At 33.7% G+C, this 19266-nt stretch overlaps 2 protein-coding genes and 1 long non-coding RNA gene across 3 annotated transcripts; 1 reads left to right on the top strand and 2 right to left on the bottom strand.

Annotated features, from left to right (window-relative positions):
- Window positions 1-3081: 3081 nt before the first annotated feature.
- Window positions 3082-4220, bottom strand: LOC121250902 (pentatricopeptide repeat-containing protein At3g02490, mitochondrial-like). Its single transcript, XM_041150145.1, is given in 3 exon segments — window positions 3082-3127; window positions 3129-3529; window positions 3531-4220. Coding segments are annotated over 3 exon segments (1122 nt in total). The 5' UTR covers window positions 4206-4220.
- A 6190-nt stretch (window positions 4221-10410) lies between these two features.
- On the bottom strand, window positions 10411-11034 carry LOC121249596. Its single transcript, XR_005937619.1, has 2 exons — window positions 10790-11034; window positions 10411-10681 (listed from the first exon to the last, which is right to left on the bottom strand). It is a non-coding gene; the product is annotated as an uncharacterized LOC121249596 (long non-coding RNA).
- A 1102-nt stretch (window positions 11035-12136) lies between these two features.
- LOC121249594 (ribosomal RNA-processing protein 7 homolog A) lies at window positions 12137-16240 on the top strand. The gene is given in 8 exon segments (XM_041148315.1): window positions 12137-12330; window positions 13172-13270; window positions 13381-13530; window positions 13642-13791; window positions 14390-14487; window positions 14733-14763; window positions 14766-14942; window positions 15908-16240. Coding segments are annotated over 7 exon segments (702 nt in total). The 5' UTR covers window positions 12137-12330; window positions 13172-13260; the 3' UTR covers window positions 15994-16240.
- Window positions 16241-19266: the final 3026 nt, after the last annotated feature.

Below are 19266 nucleotides of genomic sequence, written 5' to 3'. Positions count from 1 at the left end.
TTTATTTTTATGTTAACCTATTGACTCTTTTTAGCTTATATATATCGTAATATACAATTTGGCCCTATTTTATAAAGAAAATACTACTGTCATGAAAAGATTTCACAAATTGAGAAGGAAGAAACCTAAAAAAGACGACATATCTATCTGAAATTAAAAAGAAATAGATAATTGAGATAGGAAAATGATTTAATTTGAAGATGAGAAAACCAACATCTCTCATGAGAATTTAAAAAATAAAATAAAACGTCCAAAATTTATATGAGAAATCAAAAGGATAACTTCTAGAATAGCATATGACCTCTAATCTTTATATATTTCTCTTTTTTATTTAAGATTTGTAATGAATATTTGTAACTGGTCTTTATGTTTATGAAGTCTATTTGTGAAGAACATTTAGATTGCGTTTGAAAAGTGAAGTGATTTCAAATACTCTGTAAATAATAATAAAAAAATAATGATAAAATATTAAATAATAATAAAAAATAAATAAAATATAATAATAAAATAATAAATAATAATAAAATATGATCTCAAAATACTCCACCATACAAACTATCCCAACTTCATAGATTTATGTAGAAAAATCGAAAGAGACAACAAGGGAATTGAATCAGATACGACTGAAGGGGAATAAAGCTTTTAAATAGATAGATAATTATTTTATTATGAAGAGAAAAGTATTGTCGTTACAACTGGAAGCCAGCTGAGCAGACATGTCGGCAGTGAAGTCACTTATAGTCCCCACATCGAGCTTATCTTATGTGGTCCAATTAGTAAAAGACATCCAACAAATAAACCGCCCAAATATATATTACCAGATTTGAAGTGTCGACGAGTCCGACAAAACCCACACTGCTTTTCTGAATTGCATAAGAAATTTTTTAAATTATAAACATCAATAAGATAAGAAAGTAAAATAATTTGTACAAATTCTAAATAGATAAATTTTACATAAATCTTTATATAAAAATAGACCACTTTTTAAAACTATTAAAAAAGATTATTCATTTTTAATGATATCTATTCGAAGCTTATACTATAATTACTCGAGTGGAAACTGGAAATTGCAGCAGCAGCAGCAGCAGCCACTTACCGAACATGAGCATATATCCTCAAAAACTGTTTTGTTGTTTGATCAAACAACAAACAGTTTTCCTTCTGGCCCATCTGAGGGTCGCCCAAGGTCAAACAACAAACAGCTTAGCCCAATGCGCTATCTAAAAGTGGTTCTTGGATTACCCACTTGTAAAGCCATGAAGCCCTAAGCCTGCAGAAACCTATCCCTCGTCCTCTTCTTTTATTTATTTTTATTCCTTATATAGAAAATATGCATTTGGTACTAAGATATCCCTCCTGCCTTTTGGAAATAAGAATATGGAATAATTACTGCACAATTTTTGAGTTATTTCATCAAATGAATGTTCTGATAAATTTCTTAAAAGTCCAAAAACATGTTTATTTGTCTTAGTAGTTAGCTTAAACCATCCTCTCTCAACTCATAATTTAAAAGCGAAAATGTATACGTAAATCTTTGTAATTGCTTTGAAGGCACGTGAAGATTTGGTGAGGATCATAAGGTGCTTCGTTATCTTTTTTTTTACTTTTTAAGTACGAATTGTTCTTTATTCAGATGATTGTTAAGACAGAAGCCACATGGTTTGGCACCTGCTTAACGTATTAAACAGTTGCATTATTACATTCTTACTTCCAACAACCACCACCATGTAATGTTTGCAACCACGAGCAAGTTTTAAAGTCATAGTTTTCCTCCAATATTATCATTTCAAACCAGAATGCCATGCCAACCTGCATTTGGCTTTCATTCACAATACATGAACCATTCTCTTCTTGAATTTTATTTCCTCTTCGACCCTCAAGTCTGAACTGCTAAATCACGCACATTACGCCAAATTACAGCTAAAATTAAATTTGCCCTATTTGCGGTTTGGTTACCCCTGGAAATGTGCCCTATGAATTAGCAGCACATAATCTACCCACATAAGGCCAGCTTAAGAAGAACGGTTGAAACGGTAATATCAACCATGGATTTAAGCTTCTTATGGACACTTTGTTAGGAACCAATAAAATAAACCTTAAAAATCTCTATTAAATGCATGCACAACTGCTTTATAAAGCAAGAGGTTTTCTCATTTGTGATTCAACAAAATTATAACTGAAAAATGGCAGCCACAAACAACTAGAAGCCACCATTCGTAATCCAGTTTAAACAAAGGAACCACTAACTCCTGTTGCTGATGGTAATCAATAACAGATCAAGGCTATGTTTGGTTTCGTGAAATAGAGTCTAGAATGGAATAACTATTTCATGAAATAGGGTCTTGAGAAAAAGAGGAGCATTTATTCCTTTAGAAATGGTAGGAAAAGTTACTCCTTGAGCATTGGAGTAACATATTTTTATAAGATCTCTTATTTTTTCAAAACTTTATTTTTTATTTTTTGGAAAAATGTGTCCCGGGTGGCTGCCACCCACAAACCCACGGATCAACCCGGAATGACATTCTAACTTATTTTCATCATGGGGCCAAAACATATAAAGATCGGCATAGTTGTTCATCTACTCTTTCCTTAATATACCGACTGCATTGTCTCCTTGAGAAAAGGTGGATTTGGGTGCCGCCTCTTTTGTACTAGTTACAATTGCAAAAGGCCTAATTGAAGCTTTAGATACCAGCACATTACATTCCCTTGTCCACTACGGAAAACTAGTTCTATTATCTCCTCAATAATCTACACATTTGCTAAGCACTTGAGTTGTCAAAGTAAACACAATATTGTATCCATGACACAAATACCACAAGAGAGGAAATCTTGGTAAATAAAACACCATGAATTCTATTTTTCATTTTTACCGGTAAAACACCATGAATTTTATCAACCACTAAAAGGCTTATCATGTCCCAATAGCCAATAATTTCTGATTATAAGAGAGAAGAAAACATGCATACCAAAATTTCTTCAAGAAATACCATGCTACATTATCCTCACATGATAAAATCACAAAATACAGTCCAACAATGCCTAAGCAACCACATTAACCATAGACGCACCTTTTCTGGACTAAGAGGAACAGAAGAGATTCAAGACATCTGCATGGTCGCGAATTGGAAAGCAAAGTTTGGGCTGCAGTATGCCTTCCAGACTTTAAGAAGGCTTCAAACATGTGGAGGAACACGGATGTTGCCGGATACCTCTTTGAAGTCATTTGCTTCAGAAAGGCAATCGGATCATCACCAGTTCCTGACTTTGATACAAACTTGATAAATGGATCCACGTAAGGCAGAAACCCTTGATTTTTCATCAAACCCAAAAGATTTAAAGCATCTTTAAACCCACCCTGAACCAGCAACTTATTTATCAACTCTTTATATGTAGTATGCCAAGGTTTTAACTGTTTTACACTGACCAGATCAACCAGATGCTTGCATGCATCTATTGCCCTATTCTTTTGGCAATACAAATCCACCAAAATGCTAAATACATAACCAGGAGAAGAGACTCCCTCTTTTTTCAACCATATTTTGGAAACAATCATAAGCCTTATCAAGGTCGCCAGCTACACAGTTCCTCTCTATGAAAGAAGCCCATGTCCTGTGATCTAGATTGGACCCAGATGTTTCCAAATTCTCCATAAGTTCTCTTGCCTCTTCCTTTTTACCAGAACTACTAAGTCTGAACACAATTTTACCATGTAAATGACGGTTGGCTGCAAACCCACCTTCCTCCGTTGCTTTCAGAACCTTATTGCATTCTCTGAATCTACCAACGCTGGTTAAAGACTTGAGAACTGCATCAAGCATATAATTTTTCATCACATTCCCACTTTCAGTAAAGATCCTCACAACCATAGAAAATAGGTGCATATCGAATTGTCTACCAACTGCTACTTTCCTCAATAGGAAGATACAACAATTCACTGAAGGCTCATGTGCACCAGCCATGGCAAACTGATACAAATCCACAGCATCCTTAATCATTTTCCTTTTACAAAACCGTCCCAAAACCTTAACACATGTCTCGTACTCCATTTCATAACCATTGCTTCTCATCTCATCAACAACCTTCCAAAACCTATTGATACAATCTTCCCTCCCCAACACCCTGGCCATAGCATTATAAGTCTGCTCATTTTGTTTAAACAACTCACTCTCCTCCACCCACCTAAAGAAAATCAATGCTTTCATTGATTTACCCCGAGGTACTACAGTTGTTTATTTAGTATTTATATAAAAAGAAACTTCCATGTTGTATTCTTTTAGAAAATATATTCAAAATAAATAGATATAAACATTGAAAAATGTTTTTCTATTAACTATATTCTACGAATATTAGAATTTAGTTAACTAAAATATATGCTATCTTTTATAAGGCAATCGGCTACATGCAATTATGTTTGACAAAGATATAGATTTGCGTGATGATACGTTGCTTATCTTTCAATCTTACTACATCAGCAATGCATATGTCAAACTACTGGATCCAAAACATAGAATTGAAACACATCAATATCAATGGATTTTAAATTCTAGAACAATTATTGAGGATATACCAAACGATAATGAACCATTGCAGCCACCTAAATATAATCTTATCTCGTTCACTGACTTACATGATTACAAAGACACAGATGCTGAAATAGGTATTTTTCACATCATCATTCCAATTTGTTTCATTTATAACTAACAAAAATTAAACATTTCTAATCAGATCTCTTGGTTGTTGCCATACGCATTAAGCCACCTAGAGAGATAACTATGACATATGGGCCGACACTGATTTCAACAAATATATGTCATCGATCAAAGGTAAAACTATTTTACAATATTTTTAACGCTTTAGTTTATTCTTTCAGATATTATTTGCTGATAAAAATGTAGAGTTGGTATAATATAAAGTGCAAAGAAGAAAAATATAGCAAAACAAACATATCTATACAAAAGACACAGATAAAAGCAATATAGGGAATCACAACATGTAAGTAGAACAAACGTATTTATACAAGTTTTTATTAAATGCTAACGATATCATAGAGAATGTGTATATATATATATATATATATATATATGGGGTAAGGAAAGAGGTGCCAAAAAGGGAAATGAAAATTCGATGAAACAAATCCAATATTCATCACCTAGTAATATCATTTATAATAAAATAGATTTATATATATATATATATATATAATGGGAATGGATAGTTTCTAAATTATCAAAGAAAGCTCAAAACAGTTAGCGTTCTATATTCAATGCTTCATTACATAATTTATATGGATATGTATGTCATGCTATGTTTTGCCTTAATTTGAATAATTTTTGTTAAGCCTTAATATATCTACCTTACTTGAACAGCATTATTATATTATTATATTATGTAGAGATTTATCTGATGTATAAATATCTTCACCTAATGATCTGTTTGATATTTGTAATAAATATTTGGCCTAGTTGGAAAGCATTATTATACTAAAGTAATCAAAATTCCAAAAAACAATATATTTGTTGCGTGAGAAGAAAACAACATCAGTTGAATTAATAAATTAGATGAATACATCTAAGTCATAGAAAAAAGAAATATATGAAAAAGATTTAAATGCATGTATTATATTTGGAAGCCAACCCAATTTAATAAAATTTAAAGATGGAATGAAAATAATAGACCTGATTTTTCTTCCTGACGAAATGGAGACTGTAAGAAGGTAGAAAAAGGCTAACCGCCTGAACTGTAAAATGTAAATGAAAAAACCACTGAATTAACCCAATCCATTAATGTAATATTAATGTTATAGACGAGTAAATTTATTTATTGAAAAAGGATATATAAATTAATGTGACATTTAATATATAGAAAGATATATATATATATACACTAGTAAAAATGTTATGTACAAGGCACGTACGCCCAATTGGAAGAATATAAAAGTTCTACCAGAATATAAAATTCTTCCGTAGAATATAAATTTTTTAGCTCCTCTATCGTCCACTTACAATCCTAAAAAATTAAATAAAATAAAGAGTACATAAATTTACCATTGCTTGGTCTTGGGAAATCTAAAGTTTTGAATTTTGACATGCACCTGGTTAAAATGTAAATTTTTTTGTGCAAAATTTCATGTCATCAGAAGTGCAATTCATACTTCCATGGAATGTTCAACAAACCATATTTTCTAGTTCAGCTCTTCTCTAAATCAATCCTGAAATAACATATAGCAATTTTGAAATGTTTTTTTTCCACATCAGGTTTGTCTATAGTCAAAGTTCAAATAAGTTTGGATTAACATGCAATTTGGAACTTCTTTCTATATTATATTTAGCATGTCTGGAATATACACACATACACACGTCTATATGTATATATATGTGAGGAATATAGAAGACAAACCAGCATAAATAGTATCTAATTCACGAAGAAATTACAAATAATATAAACATATATTTTCACGAGCCAAAACTCTGAATTTGAGGATCAGTGTGGATTGCCATAATCAATTCCCCATGTTCCATGTACACATAAACTTCTCATTTGTCAAGAAGCTTCTAATGATTGTGTCACAAGTCAAAACATGTTTTAAGAGGTAATGAAAAATAGGACAATACCTTGGCTAACGTCCAAACTTCAATGACTTCCACTTGAATCAGACACTTATGCATCTACAGAGCCATTCTGTTTCCCACCAGAGAGACTATTTGGGTGAACATTAATCATAAGATTCTGACTATCATCACTCATAAGGATATTCACCGGCAAGTGCGATCCCAGATGTTCCCAAATATGGCAATTCTGGATGAGAGCTAGTCTGCATTGCAGCAATTTCATCTACCCAAAGCCTATCTTCATTTTTTGTCTAGCATAGATCAGTGAAATTGATGCATGCTTCCATGAATGAAAAAAGACACATTATATTCTTTTACCAAGATTTTAAACACTAACTCCCTACAAAGAAAAGAAAAAAGAAAAAATGAATCAAGTTGAAGATTGCCATGTTCCAAAAGCATCAACAAAAGAAATGAGATGGTCAATATAATTCAGATCAAATCCAGCAACTTAAGCACGGGCATAAGCCATTGCTTGCTCTTTGTGGAGCATTGCCTTCTGAGTTTCCAGAACACGCTGAGACTGTACTAGAGCCGAGACTGTACGAGAGCAGCTGCCACCTATTTTACTATGCATTGACAAATCCTGTTCATTACTATTGCTGAACAATGAATGCATGAGTATAGATGTGTTATTACTAAGTGCATAATGATTACATGCAACCAATAGAAAGCCAGAAAAATTACTTGGGAGTTTTCTTATGTTACACCACCACCTTTTCTATTGAATTCACCTTTGGACTAAGATACACCATAAGAATAAAAGGTCAATAATTTGTGAAAACTTCAAAGGAAACATCAATTAAAAAATTTTATTTTACAAGCCCCTATAAATGATGACATACACTGGAAAAGGTGATTGACCTTTTGGAATTCTCATCTGCAGCCAACCCATTTCTTGTCAATTACAAGGCAGAAAGCAAAATAGGTCAATACAGTGCATCAATCTACAAGTCAAAAGGAATACAATCCAAATTTCATCTTTTGTTATAAGATTTTGTATGTTGCCGTTAGAAAATAGTGCACCCCCCAAACCTAATAATATGAATTCCAATCAAGTTCTCCCATTTAACAAAAAAAAAGGGAATTCCAACATATTTTAAATTCTTTTATCCAAAAACTACAATGCCCAAAAATGAATATTTAAGGAATGAGAAGATCCCAGTTCAGTCAAACAATTAATCGATATGCAGAGAAAATATCCCAGGCATCAAGGGTTCTTCCTAATAATTGGTAAAAACACAAAAGAGAAAAAAATGAACCAAATTCAAATGAAGTTTAACATACGATTTTTGACATTTAACAAAATAGAAAAAATTGGGAACGAAATTGATTTGTTGGACAATCTCTCTCTCTCTACAGTAACAAATCTGTCGAGAACCTCTGGGATTCTTACAGATCTCACAAACCTGTTTTTCATACAAATAAAACAGACAAACAAATATAAAAAATGTCAATAATTAAAAAATTATCAGTGATAAGCAACAGTTTGGCCCATCCAATCTCATAGAAGTTTTTTAACAGCCAAAAAGAACAAATCCACGAGGTTTATTCTTCGTGCCCGTCGAGAACAAAAACTACAAATTTTGAAACTTGTATATGAATTCAAACAATACACATTCTGTATTAATTTTTTTTAATTAAATCAACAAATACTGCAAACCAATTACCAGTATTTTTGGCTTGAACACTCACAAATTTTTTTACACCCTCTGTTTCTTCAGTAAATAAGAACTTGAATTCCGTATCTGTCTTTTTGCATAAATGGCCAGATTCCTATCATGTTTACCGACCCAATCAAACACATGTTAAACAGCCGATTGTCCCAAACGCTTAAGTGGATGAAAAGAGGTGAATTTATTCACCCAAACCAAACACATGAAATAGTTTATGAAAAATAAATTGTGGAGTTTTAAATCTATATACGAGAAAATTATGTTTTTTCAAGTTCTGTATTTTATAGTGTTACTGGACATCAAAATGGTGGAAACTATATGGTCATTCTATAGTCATTGCTTTGCTTTTCACACCAAAATTTCATGTTGAAGCAATTAACTGAGTCAATCTATTCATCTTCATGCCTCTCTGAACAAGATAACATTTTTAATTTTAAGCTACCTATTTCTTGTAAGTCCTTGAACAAGATAACAAATTCAATTTTAGATAATTGAACACAATAGTCTGCCTAGTTTCAATGACTTTTGAGTCAATACAAGGTTGTGTTCACCTTCTAAAGTTCTTGGCTCCTATGAAATTGTCAATCAAAAATGTAAATTGCTACAAATCAATACCAGAAAGATATGCGTTAATGACTATCTTGCATATACAAGTTATAATCTTTCTCCACTCAGAAAGAAATAATGATCACAAAAAAAAAAAAAAAAAAAAAAAAAAGAAGAATGAAAGGTCCAAGCTGAAAAAAGAAACTCAAATTATTTGAAATCTCCAAGAATTATGAGTCCTTATTTTCAAGACACCAAAGCAATGGACTTCATGAATTCTATGCACCTTCATTTGCATCTGGTAACCCCTCAAACACAAATTTAAATAAACAAATCAGCATCAAATATAAGAATATGAGGAGATGCAAGTCCTGCTTTTACAAGCCAATTACCTTATTAGTTCCTTCATCATCCCTGTAATGTGTCATAACTAAGATCTGATAGATGGTTTTGAGGTCCATTCTTAAAGAGGCCTCACCCATTGCTGAAAGAGGGGGCTGCAGGGTTGATGGGTGTTGCGGGGTTGATGGAGCTTCCTCATGCTTTGGAAGCATGACATGAGATGGAACTTGTAATGCAGAACAGAGGTAGAGATAGTCAGGTTCTTCACAAAAATCACTGCTCATTCGATCTTCTTGTGACCAAAACCACTAAATGGTACTTACTGCGGTAGTCTTTAGCCATGTAATGACAGACTGAAACCTCAGAAAAATCTCTAGATGCACTTCAGGCAATCTCCTTAAGCAGATTGAAGGCAGCAGCCAAGGCAAAGGAAAAGAAGGCCAAAATCAAATGTTTTAATGCAAACTAAAGACTGTTTGTACATTCTTTTGCAATTTCACCGGGTTAAGAGCCTGCACATATTAGTGTAGATAACATAAAAGCACATAAAACACAGTCAAACTCCTAAACACATAGACATTCCTTTTTAGGCAACTTTTGAGTCAAGTTCTGATAACACACTTGATAACGATCATAACTTTGTAGACTGTATATTAAACATGTATCCTGACAAAGAAAGAAGGAATAAACATTACTAAATTTTCATACCACCTATTACAACATAGGTAACTTACATGGCTAAGGGGACTGTGTTTTCCCCTTAGCAGATCCAGAAGGGCAGTGCCAAAGCTGTAGATTACACTTTCAGCAGTGATCCTTTCTAAAATTACAAACTATGGCAAAAAAAAATTTTTTTTTATAAGTAACTATGGCAAAAAATATTAGTCAAGTTTACCAAGAAAAATCTTCATGAAGTTAAATATAATAAAATGAATCTCGTAATTCATACAACATAGCCTTATACAAAAAAAATCTTGGGTCGCATCCCTTTACACTTTGAACAAGATAGCCTTATAGAAAAATATTTTCATTCCCTTTGAAAGGAAGGAAAAGTTGATATAATTCCTAGAGTCCCACCACCACAAATATGATGTTTGAAGAATATTTCCTGGTAAAAGAGTTGCTGCCATACGCAGTTAGAGCAAAAACTCCACTTCAATCATGCAACAACTGCATCAAGATATCTTCGCACCCACTTGAAAGAAGCCCAAGAATTTAAAGACAATAATTTATTCTTTTATCTACCAACTTAAAAAAAAAATGTGACTTTTTTTTTTTTTTGGTTTGTTGGGGATCAGTTTACTGAAAGTTCCAGAGATACTGAATACAGGCAAATCCTTTAACACATAAAGAAGTAGAATACCAATCATCCAACTTATACAGAGTGGTGAATTTATTACCATTTCTTAAATATTTGGGAGGTGTGTAGGCAAGGTTTGTGCTGTAATTTTTCCCATCCCTACTATTTTTCATGAAGCCAAAACATGAGACCCGAGGATCACCATCCTACAAATAAATGCAGATATAAGACAGCCATCTCGATGATAGCAAATATTAAATAACTAAATAGCATTAGCACATGCAATAAAAGCAAAAAAATAAAAAATAACATACCCCATGAAAGAGAACCCTATAAGCATTCAAATCATGGTGCAATGGACGTCCCTTAGTGCTGCAATAATCCAAGGCTTCAACAATAGACAGAGCTACTCTCAAACACATGACCCATTCAATGGTTTGCTTTTCCCCTGCCAAGGACCCAAAATTTAGATAAACAGAAATTCACCGACTTCTCAATACGATAGGGGGAAGAAATAACAATTCAAATGCCTCCCGCATGCAAAATTCAAGAAAAATAATATCAATAAAAGAATACAACAACCCATTAACCTTTGTGCAGAGGAAGAGAAATGCAATTATTAACATTTTTCAAGATTTCCTTTTTTTATTAGAATTTTATTAACAATTGGTATATTATTTCAGAAGAAAAATATAACAGACTACAGTCTAATTCTCAAGTCAAACTTTTATAACATTATCTATTTCTTACCTCTAAAACCCAAAACATGAAAATTGAAACCCAACCCTCCGTTTCCAATTTTGCACGAGAAGCCCAGCCTCTCCCCCACAAAACCCTAAAATCCTTACTTTTCTTCTCTCTCTCTCTCTCTCTCTATCTCCTTCTCACCCCCTGCGCCGACAGCCTCACTACTTTCTGAGAAAACTCTCTCTCTCTCCTAACGCCCAATCTTCCCGAGGCTTCTCTATCTGCACAGAACTCTCTCTCTCTCTCTCTCTCTCTCACCCTCGGCGCAGAGAAAGAGCGAGGCCGTGCTCTCTCGCCCCATGCCGCCACCAAATGTGCAGCGCCTCTGAGGAAGAACCCAGCCGAACTCCGAGGCTATTTATTATATTTTATATAAAAATTTAAAAAAATTATAAGATGAGATAGTGTTACGAATTCAAATGAGACAGGTTTCGTTCAGCACATCATTTTTTTAAATTTTAATATAAAATATAATAAATAATTTAATTTTTTTAAAATTTTAAAATAATAATAATAATAAAAAATAATATTTTATTATTTCATCTCAACAACTTACTTTTTAAAAACTCAACATAAATAGTAAAATATTCAGATTTTTTTCTTTTTTCCAATTTTTCCAACAGAGCCCTATAATAGTAAAATGAAATTACTAAACAGTCCTTATTACAAGTGAGCCCAAGGCCACTTAAAGACTACTAGAATATTATGTAAAGCAACTAATAAGGCCCACGGTCTGCAACCCGTAAGCAACGTCCTTGGTCCATCTGTTTACACGGCCCATGGCCCAGGCCCCGGCCCCCATCACTTCGCTTCATCAGAATCCTAGGGTTCTCTACTCGACAGAACTCATGTGTTCTTCAGCTTCACTTGTCGGCGCCGTGTAACAGAAATCTCTCTCTCTCTCTCTCTCGGCGCAGAGCTTCTGAGGAAGGACCCAGTCGAACCCAGAAACCCAACGACACCGTTAAGGTTGCGGAAGCCATTTTCATTTGAACTTATTGCCCCGCTTCAAGCTTTTGGAGCAGAAGACGAAGAAGAAGAAGAAGAAGCACAGGACCGACTGAGTCATTCCGTCCAGAGGAATCCGTCCGTCGTATAAACCCGACTGGTATTTTTTCTAATAGTGTGAGAAAAATGTTTATCCTCTTTAGATCTAAACATTAGATTTTGTTTATAGATTTAGGCCTAGTGGATTTCTTAAGCAATTAATTGCTCTTTCATATTTGATATAATCAATTATGGTCGTGACCATCATGAAATTTGATTTATTGGTTTGTTCATCTTGGGAGGTTAACAGTATTTAGTTTATTAATTTAATTGTAAAAAAAGTGTTTAGTTTATTAATCGGAACTGAGGCTAAGCACGGTTTTTACGTCTATGTAAGACTCAGTCCATGAAACCATGTAGCATGAATCCCTTAACTCGGGAATTTCTTTAAAGTATGAAATTTCTCCTTTTAAATATGTTATCCAAATGGAGGCTATAGTTATCTTTTCTACTTTTAAATAAACATTAGTTATAGCACTGAAAGAGGGAGGAAAAACCTGAATAGAACGGAAAAACAACAATAGTGCCCAAAGGCAAGAGCTCACTAAGGTGTGTGCCGGTACTAGGCAAGTTGATACCACTTTGGTGTGTCAACATTAGATCATAAATAGATCATTTTCTCAATGGTTTCTTGCCACCTAGAACTATATGATTTTGCATTTTCGCCATCCTTAGGTACTCGATAGATATAGCGGTTGTAGAGATGCTTTTGAATTATTATGCCTTCGCTTGCAGTGTCTTAATTTATTTTGATTCCTTGTGATGTTTTCTTGTTAACAGAGATCATTATTCTCCAGTTCTTACTCGATTCCTAAAAGTAAAATGCCTCAAAGCTGTATAGTCGACATTTGTACTATTATTGTGACTGTTCATCATCATTAACTTGATTCTTGGTTCATTAGATGATGGACTAGCAAATGGAAAGCACTTTCAAACCGAAGGAAAGAGAAACAATTCAAAAGGGTGCAGAGAGACTGACTTTGAAAGAGAGATGAAAACTTGTAAATATGTGATGTCTTTTGCTTGATTTGTGAAAAAAATTGACATTAACATTGCTGTTGCAATCATGGTTTAAATTTCACGAACTTCATTGGTTTCTCCTTTTTCCTAGTGGGTAAGTCAAAGAAAGCTAAGAGAAAGGAAAAGGAGGATCATGGCCCATCAAAAAAATGTAAGAAGTCACTGAAAAAAGGAGAAGCCGATCTTGATGAGGTTTGTCATCTCTCTCCTGTGGACAAGGACTGCTCAAAAGTGATGAAGGGTATGGATTATTGAACTGAGAACATTTGGTTTTTTGTTTTTGACTGCGCACAATCTAGTGACAACATGTCAATAATAATGTGTCAATAAACAAGTGAAGCCTTTTTTATAGGTAAGTCCAAGAAAGTGAAGATAAAGAGAAAGAAGGATAAGGATTCATCCAAGGAGGCTGAAAAGTCCCAGGAAAAGGCAATAGAAGTTGATCAAGATGATGTTTATCAAATCTCATCTGGGGACGAGGACTGCACGAAAGGAATGAGAAGTATAAATTACTGAATTTGGAACCTTTATCTGTGTGCTTTTGACTTCTCATAATCTAGTGGCAAGAAATACACTACTAAATAAGGATATTTGCCCCTATTTGAGGAAAAACAATTGTGAAAAAAAAAAATCACTTCTGTGGAGAGAGAAAAGATCAATGTGCCAGATGTACAATACTTGCAGAAAGGTAACAGAAGATTAGACCTCTAAGAATGAAGATTATAAAAACAGATTGCCAGGATCTACCTAGATCAGATATTAGGGGTATCCACAACATCTGGTTCCACCATTCATTACCATGTTGGTAATATGCATGCATGAGAACCTCCACTGTTCAGCATCTTTGTTTGGCTGCATATCTCCGTCATGAATGTGTCCTGAATGATGTGTATGACTATCCTTTAACTTCAGGCACGTGTATTGATTTTTTGGTCCCTCCCCCCAACCAAAAACACACGAAAAAAATCTTGAAACAGTCTATTGACTGAAGTTAAGACATAGTTTATTTTATTTTGTGGATATTTCCAAGAATAGTTTGCGTCAATTGAAGGGCATGGTTCATGTTATGGTTTTTCTTACTGAATACTTCTTAATTGCAGAATGGATTACAAAATACCACCAAAGTAGACCAGGACTGATGATATTGCAGCAAAAAATTGACGAGTTTATAACTTCACATGAGGCACAACTAGAACAGGTACCGTCTGTAGTTCTTACCTCCATCGTGCAAATGCCACATTCAGATTACACCATTTAGCTACACATCGTGCGGGTGCATGACTAGTCCTGATAAAATTGGTCTTGAACACTTGCAGAAAATTTGCGGCCGTCCTTTGCCCAAATATTATCTAAGAGGCTCACTAGTTTAGTTGTTTTGTTGTGATTATCATGTTATGTCACCCCTATAAAAAATATATATATATCTTGTTATGTCACATACAGGAAAGGAAAGAAAGAGAAGCCCAAGCTGCTGAAGGGGTTGGACAGTTGTTGTACATCATAAAGGAAGGAAAAAGACAACAGATGCTGAAAGTGGAACTACTGTGGGCTCAATAGCACAGGCTGCTGTGGAGGATAAGATGGTCAAGAAGAAGCATAAAGAAGTGGGCTTAAATTTCTACCGCTTTCAAAGAAGAGAAGCCCAGAGGAATGGTATGATAAATCTTATTTGGAAAAAATTGTTTTCATTTTATTTTCCTGAAAACCAATAGAATTTTTATTTTTTATAAGAATAAATTATTTCATTGATAAAGAAAATAGGCATAGCCCAGGTACACTGGAAGTATGCAGAAAACCAATAGAATTTGATAAAAGAGAATAGAATTTAGAAGTCTGTACATTGACATCTATAAGTTTCCTTTAAAAAATCAGAGTTTTTTGGAAAAAAAAACAAACTGTGCAACAATTTCTTGTAGGGATCAAGTGTAGAAACCATATGGTTAGAGCTTGTAAATTTAATTGTGGTTTCTGACTGGACATGAAATGGATGTCATGCTTCTGTTGGTAAAGATAATTCGAGGGACAATTTTAGTTGTTTGTGGCAGCCGCATGCATCTAAGACCTGCAAACTGTGTTTCAATTGTCTTTAGCCTTTTAGGCCCCAGAGTGTCCTTGTACCAGTTTGTATGTGTGTGATATAATATATCGAGTCCAACTTTTACATTAAGGTTTTATCGATTCCTAGACCATTCTTGCTTTTCTTGAAGAAGTATCTAAAGGTGGTGTTTGGGAAAATTCACTCTATATACGGACTCAGTACAAACGCCCCTTCTGAATATGTCATTGCAAGGCTGTGGTTCCTGATTATGTGACTAATTGGCTATTACAGGCAAAGGAGGAATTTACATCACCCATTCAGTGCATTCATACATGTGTGTGTGTGTGTGTGTGTTTGTGTGTGTACAGGTGTATATACTAATTTTTCGGAGCGTTTATATTCTTGTTTTAATTGGCGAAATAACTATGGTCTAGGCCAGTGATGCACGTATTTCATATTAGTTTCACCATTCCTTAGTTTTCCCAAGAAGTAATGGATGATTCTTGTATAATTAAAGCTATAGTTCCCTTTGTTGATTGGGGGTGTGGAGATACTGATGCATGAAGTTGTTTCATTGCAGAGATTATGATGTTGCAGAGCAAGTTTGAGCAGGATAAAAAGAGGATACAACAGTTGAGGGCTTCGAGGAAATTTCGACCTTACTAAACACTGCACGGTTGAAAGAACAGCCAGTGGCCGAAGCATTAGAAATTTTGCCCCGAATATCTATTTTGTGGCCCCTTCTGGAGAAATCAGCTAGCGTAACATGTGGTGATCCATACGGTTTCAGTAATCTTTGTCATGCCAGAATTTAATGCCGACCGAATTTTGCAGTTTGAGTTTTAAGGAAGTTCGAGTTAACCGGGTTGTATGGCACTAACATAGAATTAGTTTATATTGCCAGTTTGAAAAATGATTCGTTCGCTTGTTAGAAATTTACATTGTCCGAGTAGAATATTGGGTTCTTCAGTTTTAATTCTTTTCTCATTCGTCTTTTAAGATTTGCATTTAATAAATTTTAATATATAAAATCAGAAATAAATGTGTTTCAGTATTTATTGAGGTTTAATTTAATTTACTCAAATAATTATAAATGTTATAAGATGTTTATTGCGGGTCTATTTTTCTCTATAGAGTAGAAGGTCTGTTTGACAAAATAATTGTTAAAGTATTTTTAGATATTTGTGTTTTAAAAATCGCTCAAATGCAAAATGTTCCTAATTTCAAATCTAATAATTACAATTTTTTTCAAACTCTTAGGCCTGGTTTGGTTATCAAGATTTTCATCTTATCTTATCTCATATAATCATTATAATTTTCAAATTTATGCATAAAATATAATAAACAATTCAATTTTTTCAAATCTCAAACTCTCTGCCCTGCATGCAAGGGTGGGTTTCAATCCGCCCTAACCCCCCGCCTATTTCAATAGTGGACTACAGTCCACTAGGCTTAAAAATTATTCATGGATCCAAAAGTGATCAAAAATATATTTTATAACCTAAATTGTAAATTTAAATTTGTAAATATGACTATAATTTAAAAATTATGTAGTTTTTAAATTTGTTAGTGTATATTTGGTGTAAATTGTAGTGTAATAGGATAGTCCTTTTATAGATTGCCTTTACAATACAAATCTAACACTTAAGTAATGTAAGACTCTTGTATTGCCTTGGAAATCTATAAAATGGTCACCCTACTACACTACAACTTATACAAAATATTAAGTAAAAGTTTTACTTAATACATATTACTATATTTATATATAGTACAAATAACAAATATTTATAAATATGTATAGTATAAATATATATAGTATATTTATATAATAAAATATATAAGTGCGGGGAGAGGTTGGGCCCTCCTTGCCCCCGTTAGGGGGGCCAACTACGGGGCGGGGCGAATGGGGGCAAGGCAGCGGGGTGCGGGGTTCTGCTGCCCACTCTTAATTCTAATAATATTTTATTCAACTTTCAACTTTTATCTTATCACATCTCATCTGTACAGTTAAACACAAAAACTAATACTATTTTTTAAAGTTTAAAATAAAAATTATGTTCAAACAATATTTTAATATTATAATATTTTTATTCAACTTTTTATATCTCATTTTCTAAATCAAATAAAACATTTTAACTTAAATTATTTTATTACTACATATACATATTCAAGTAATTACATATTCTCCTAACAAGATCCAGATTAAAACTTCCCTAGGCCCTTTCTCATAATGATTCCCTCTTTTCCCTATGCTAATCTAAAAAAGAAGCGATTGACCATCTTGTCCTTAGATGTGCTCGTTCAAAAATCTTATTGAGACTCACCATGTCCCTTTGACATCTCTCCTTTTGCTACTCTGCCATTTCAAGATTGGATAAAAGTAATTTTGGATCCCTCCAAGCTCCTAAACCTCGATAGAGAAATGTCTCACAATTTTCAACTATTTGCTATCATAGCAATGGACTCTCTATGATATCTTAGAAACTAGGTCATTCACAACCGCCCATGTCAACCACGTATCATGTTTTCAAACTTTGTGACAAAAAGTTTCAAAGAACACCAGTTGATGTGGAATACAAAAATCCGATCGCTACCCATAAAACCAGAGTGGATACCCCTTTCAGATGGACACTTTTCACTATCTTATGATGTAGTTGTCAGAAATAATTGCTCCATAGCAGTAGTTATCTGCAGATCAAGCATTGGTGAAATCAATTTTGCAACTTCTCAAAGAATTGACTTAGTCAACCCCAACTTCGGAGAAGCTATGGCTACCAAGTTAGCCGAGGAAGCAGTCCATCTTAAACTCACAGACAGAATCATTGAAGGAGACAATCAAGTGGTAACCAATGCTATAACATGCCCTCCATCTTCACCAGCTGCTCCATCAACATGCTCATTGATATAACATACCTTCTAAAGTCATTCCGAAGCTGGTCAACATAGAGGATTCATAGATATCATAACAAATGGGCGCATTAATTGGCCCAATGGACCGCTACAAACAGTATGTTTAGTAGGATATTCCTCATCAAAATACCTCGATGTGTACTAGATTTCTACAGTGGTAAAAATCCTCCCAGTAACTATTTGGGATAGATTAAACACTAGCATGTATTTATAACCCTATATTCGATGATTTTATTAAAGGAAAATGATATAAGAACAACTATATTATAATTTGTTTACAATTAACTATAAAAAAATTATTATTTTATTTACTTTGAACTGTTGCAAGTATAGAAGAAGTTTTGAATTTAAGTAGAAAATATTAATATTTTAATATAATAATAATAATTAAATTATAATATAATTAGTGATGTATCATTATCCTTTATTAATATGGTACTAATAGAGTATCCAAGCACAAGAAAAGAAGTCAGTAGATGATTTCAAGTAGAACTGTGTAATATTGCAGTTACATCAGTTGAGCATGTTCAATGAAAACTATATTAACAGACGTCAATGATTGAGGGAAAGAAAACATATGGAAAAAGTCAAATTGTTTTGTGGGTGGTCATTTAATTAACACAAACTTTTTCACTGTGTAGATTGTCTTTGTGTGGTGTTGTAGGCCACTCATTGATTTCATGGTTGTGCTTGCGTGTTGTCAATTTGTGGCTCTGGTTTTTCCATGTAAATTGTGCCGCTGTCCTCACAGGCATCTTCGGTGCAGAAAGCGTGAAGCATCCAAGTCTATGAAAAGTGCTTTAAATGCTTTCCTATTTATTTTCTTTGCGTGTGGCAGACATCCTTCTTTTTTGTTGATACCGACATTTTCAAATCCAGCTCATACTCCTCGTGCCTTTAGTTCAAGTTTGGCAGCTGGACTCTTTTCGTTCATTTCAATTTTCAAATGCTATTTCATCGTTATCAGGACAAAAGGGCCCAACATTTTTTTCCTAGAAAAGAAAAAGGCAAGAGATGCCCTGCCCGTTA

Source organism: Juglans microcarpa x Juglans regia, chromosome 2D, assembly GCF_004785595.1.
Source record: "Juglans microcarpa x Juglans regia isolate MS1-56 chromosome 2D, Jm3101_v1.0, whole genome shotgun sequence".
NCBI classification, from domain to species: Eukaryota; Viridiplantae; Streptophyta; class Magnoliopsida; order Fagales; family Juglandaceae; genus Juglans; species Juglans microcarpa x Juglans regia.
Note: the sequence above shows the minus strand (reverse complement) of the source record. Positions and strands in the feature narration are given on the sequence as shown.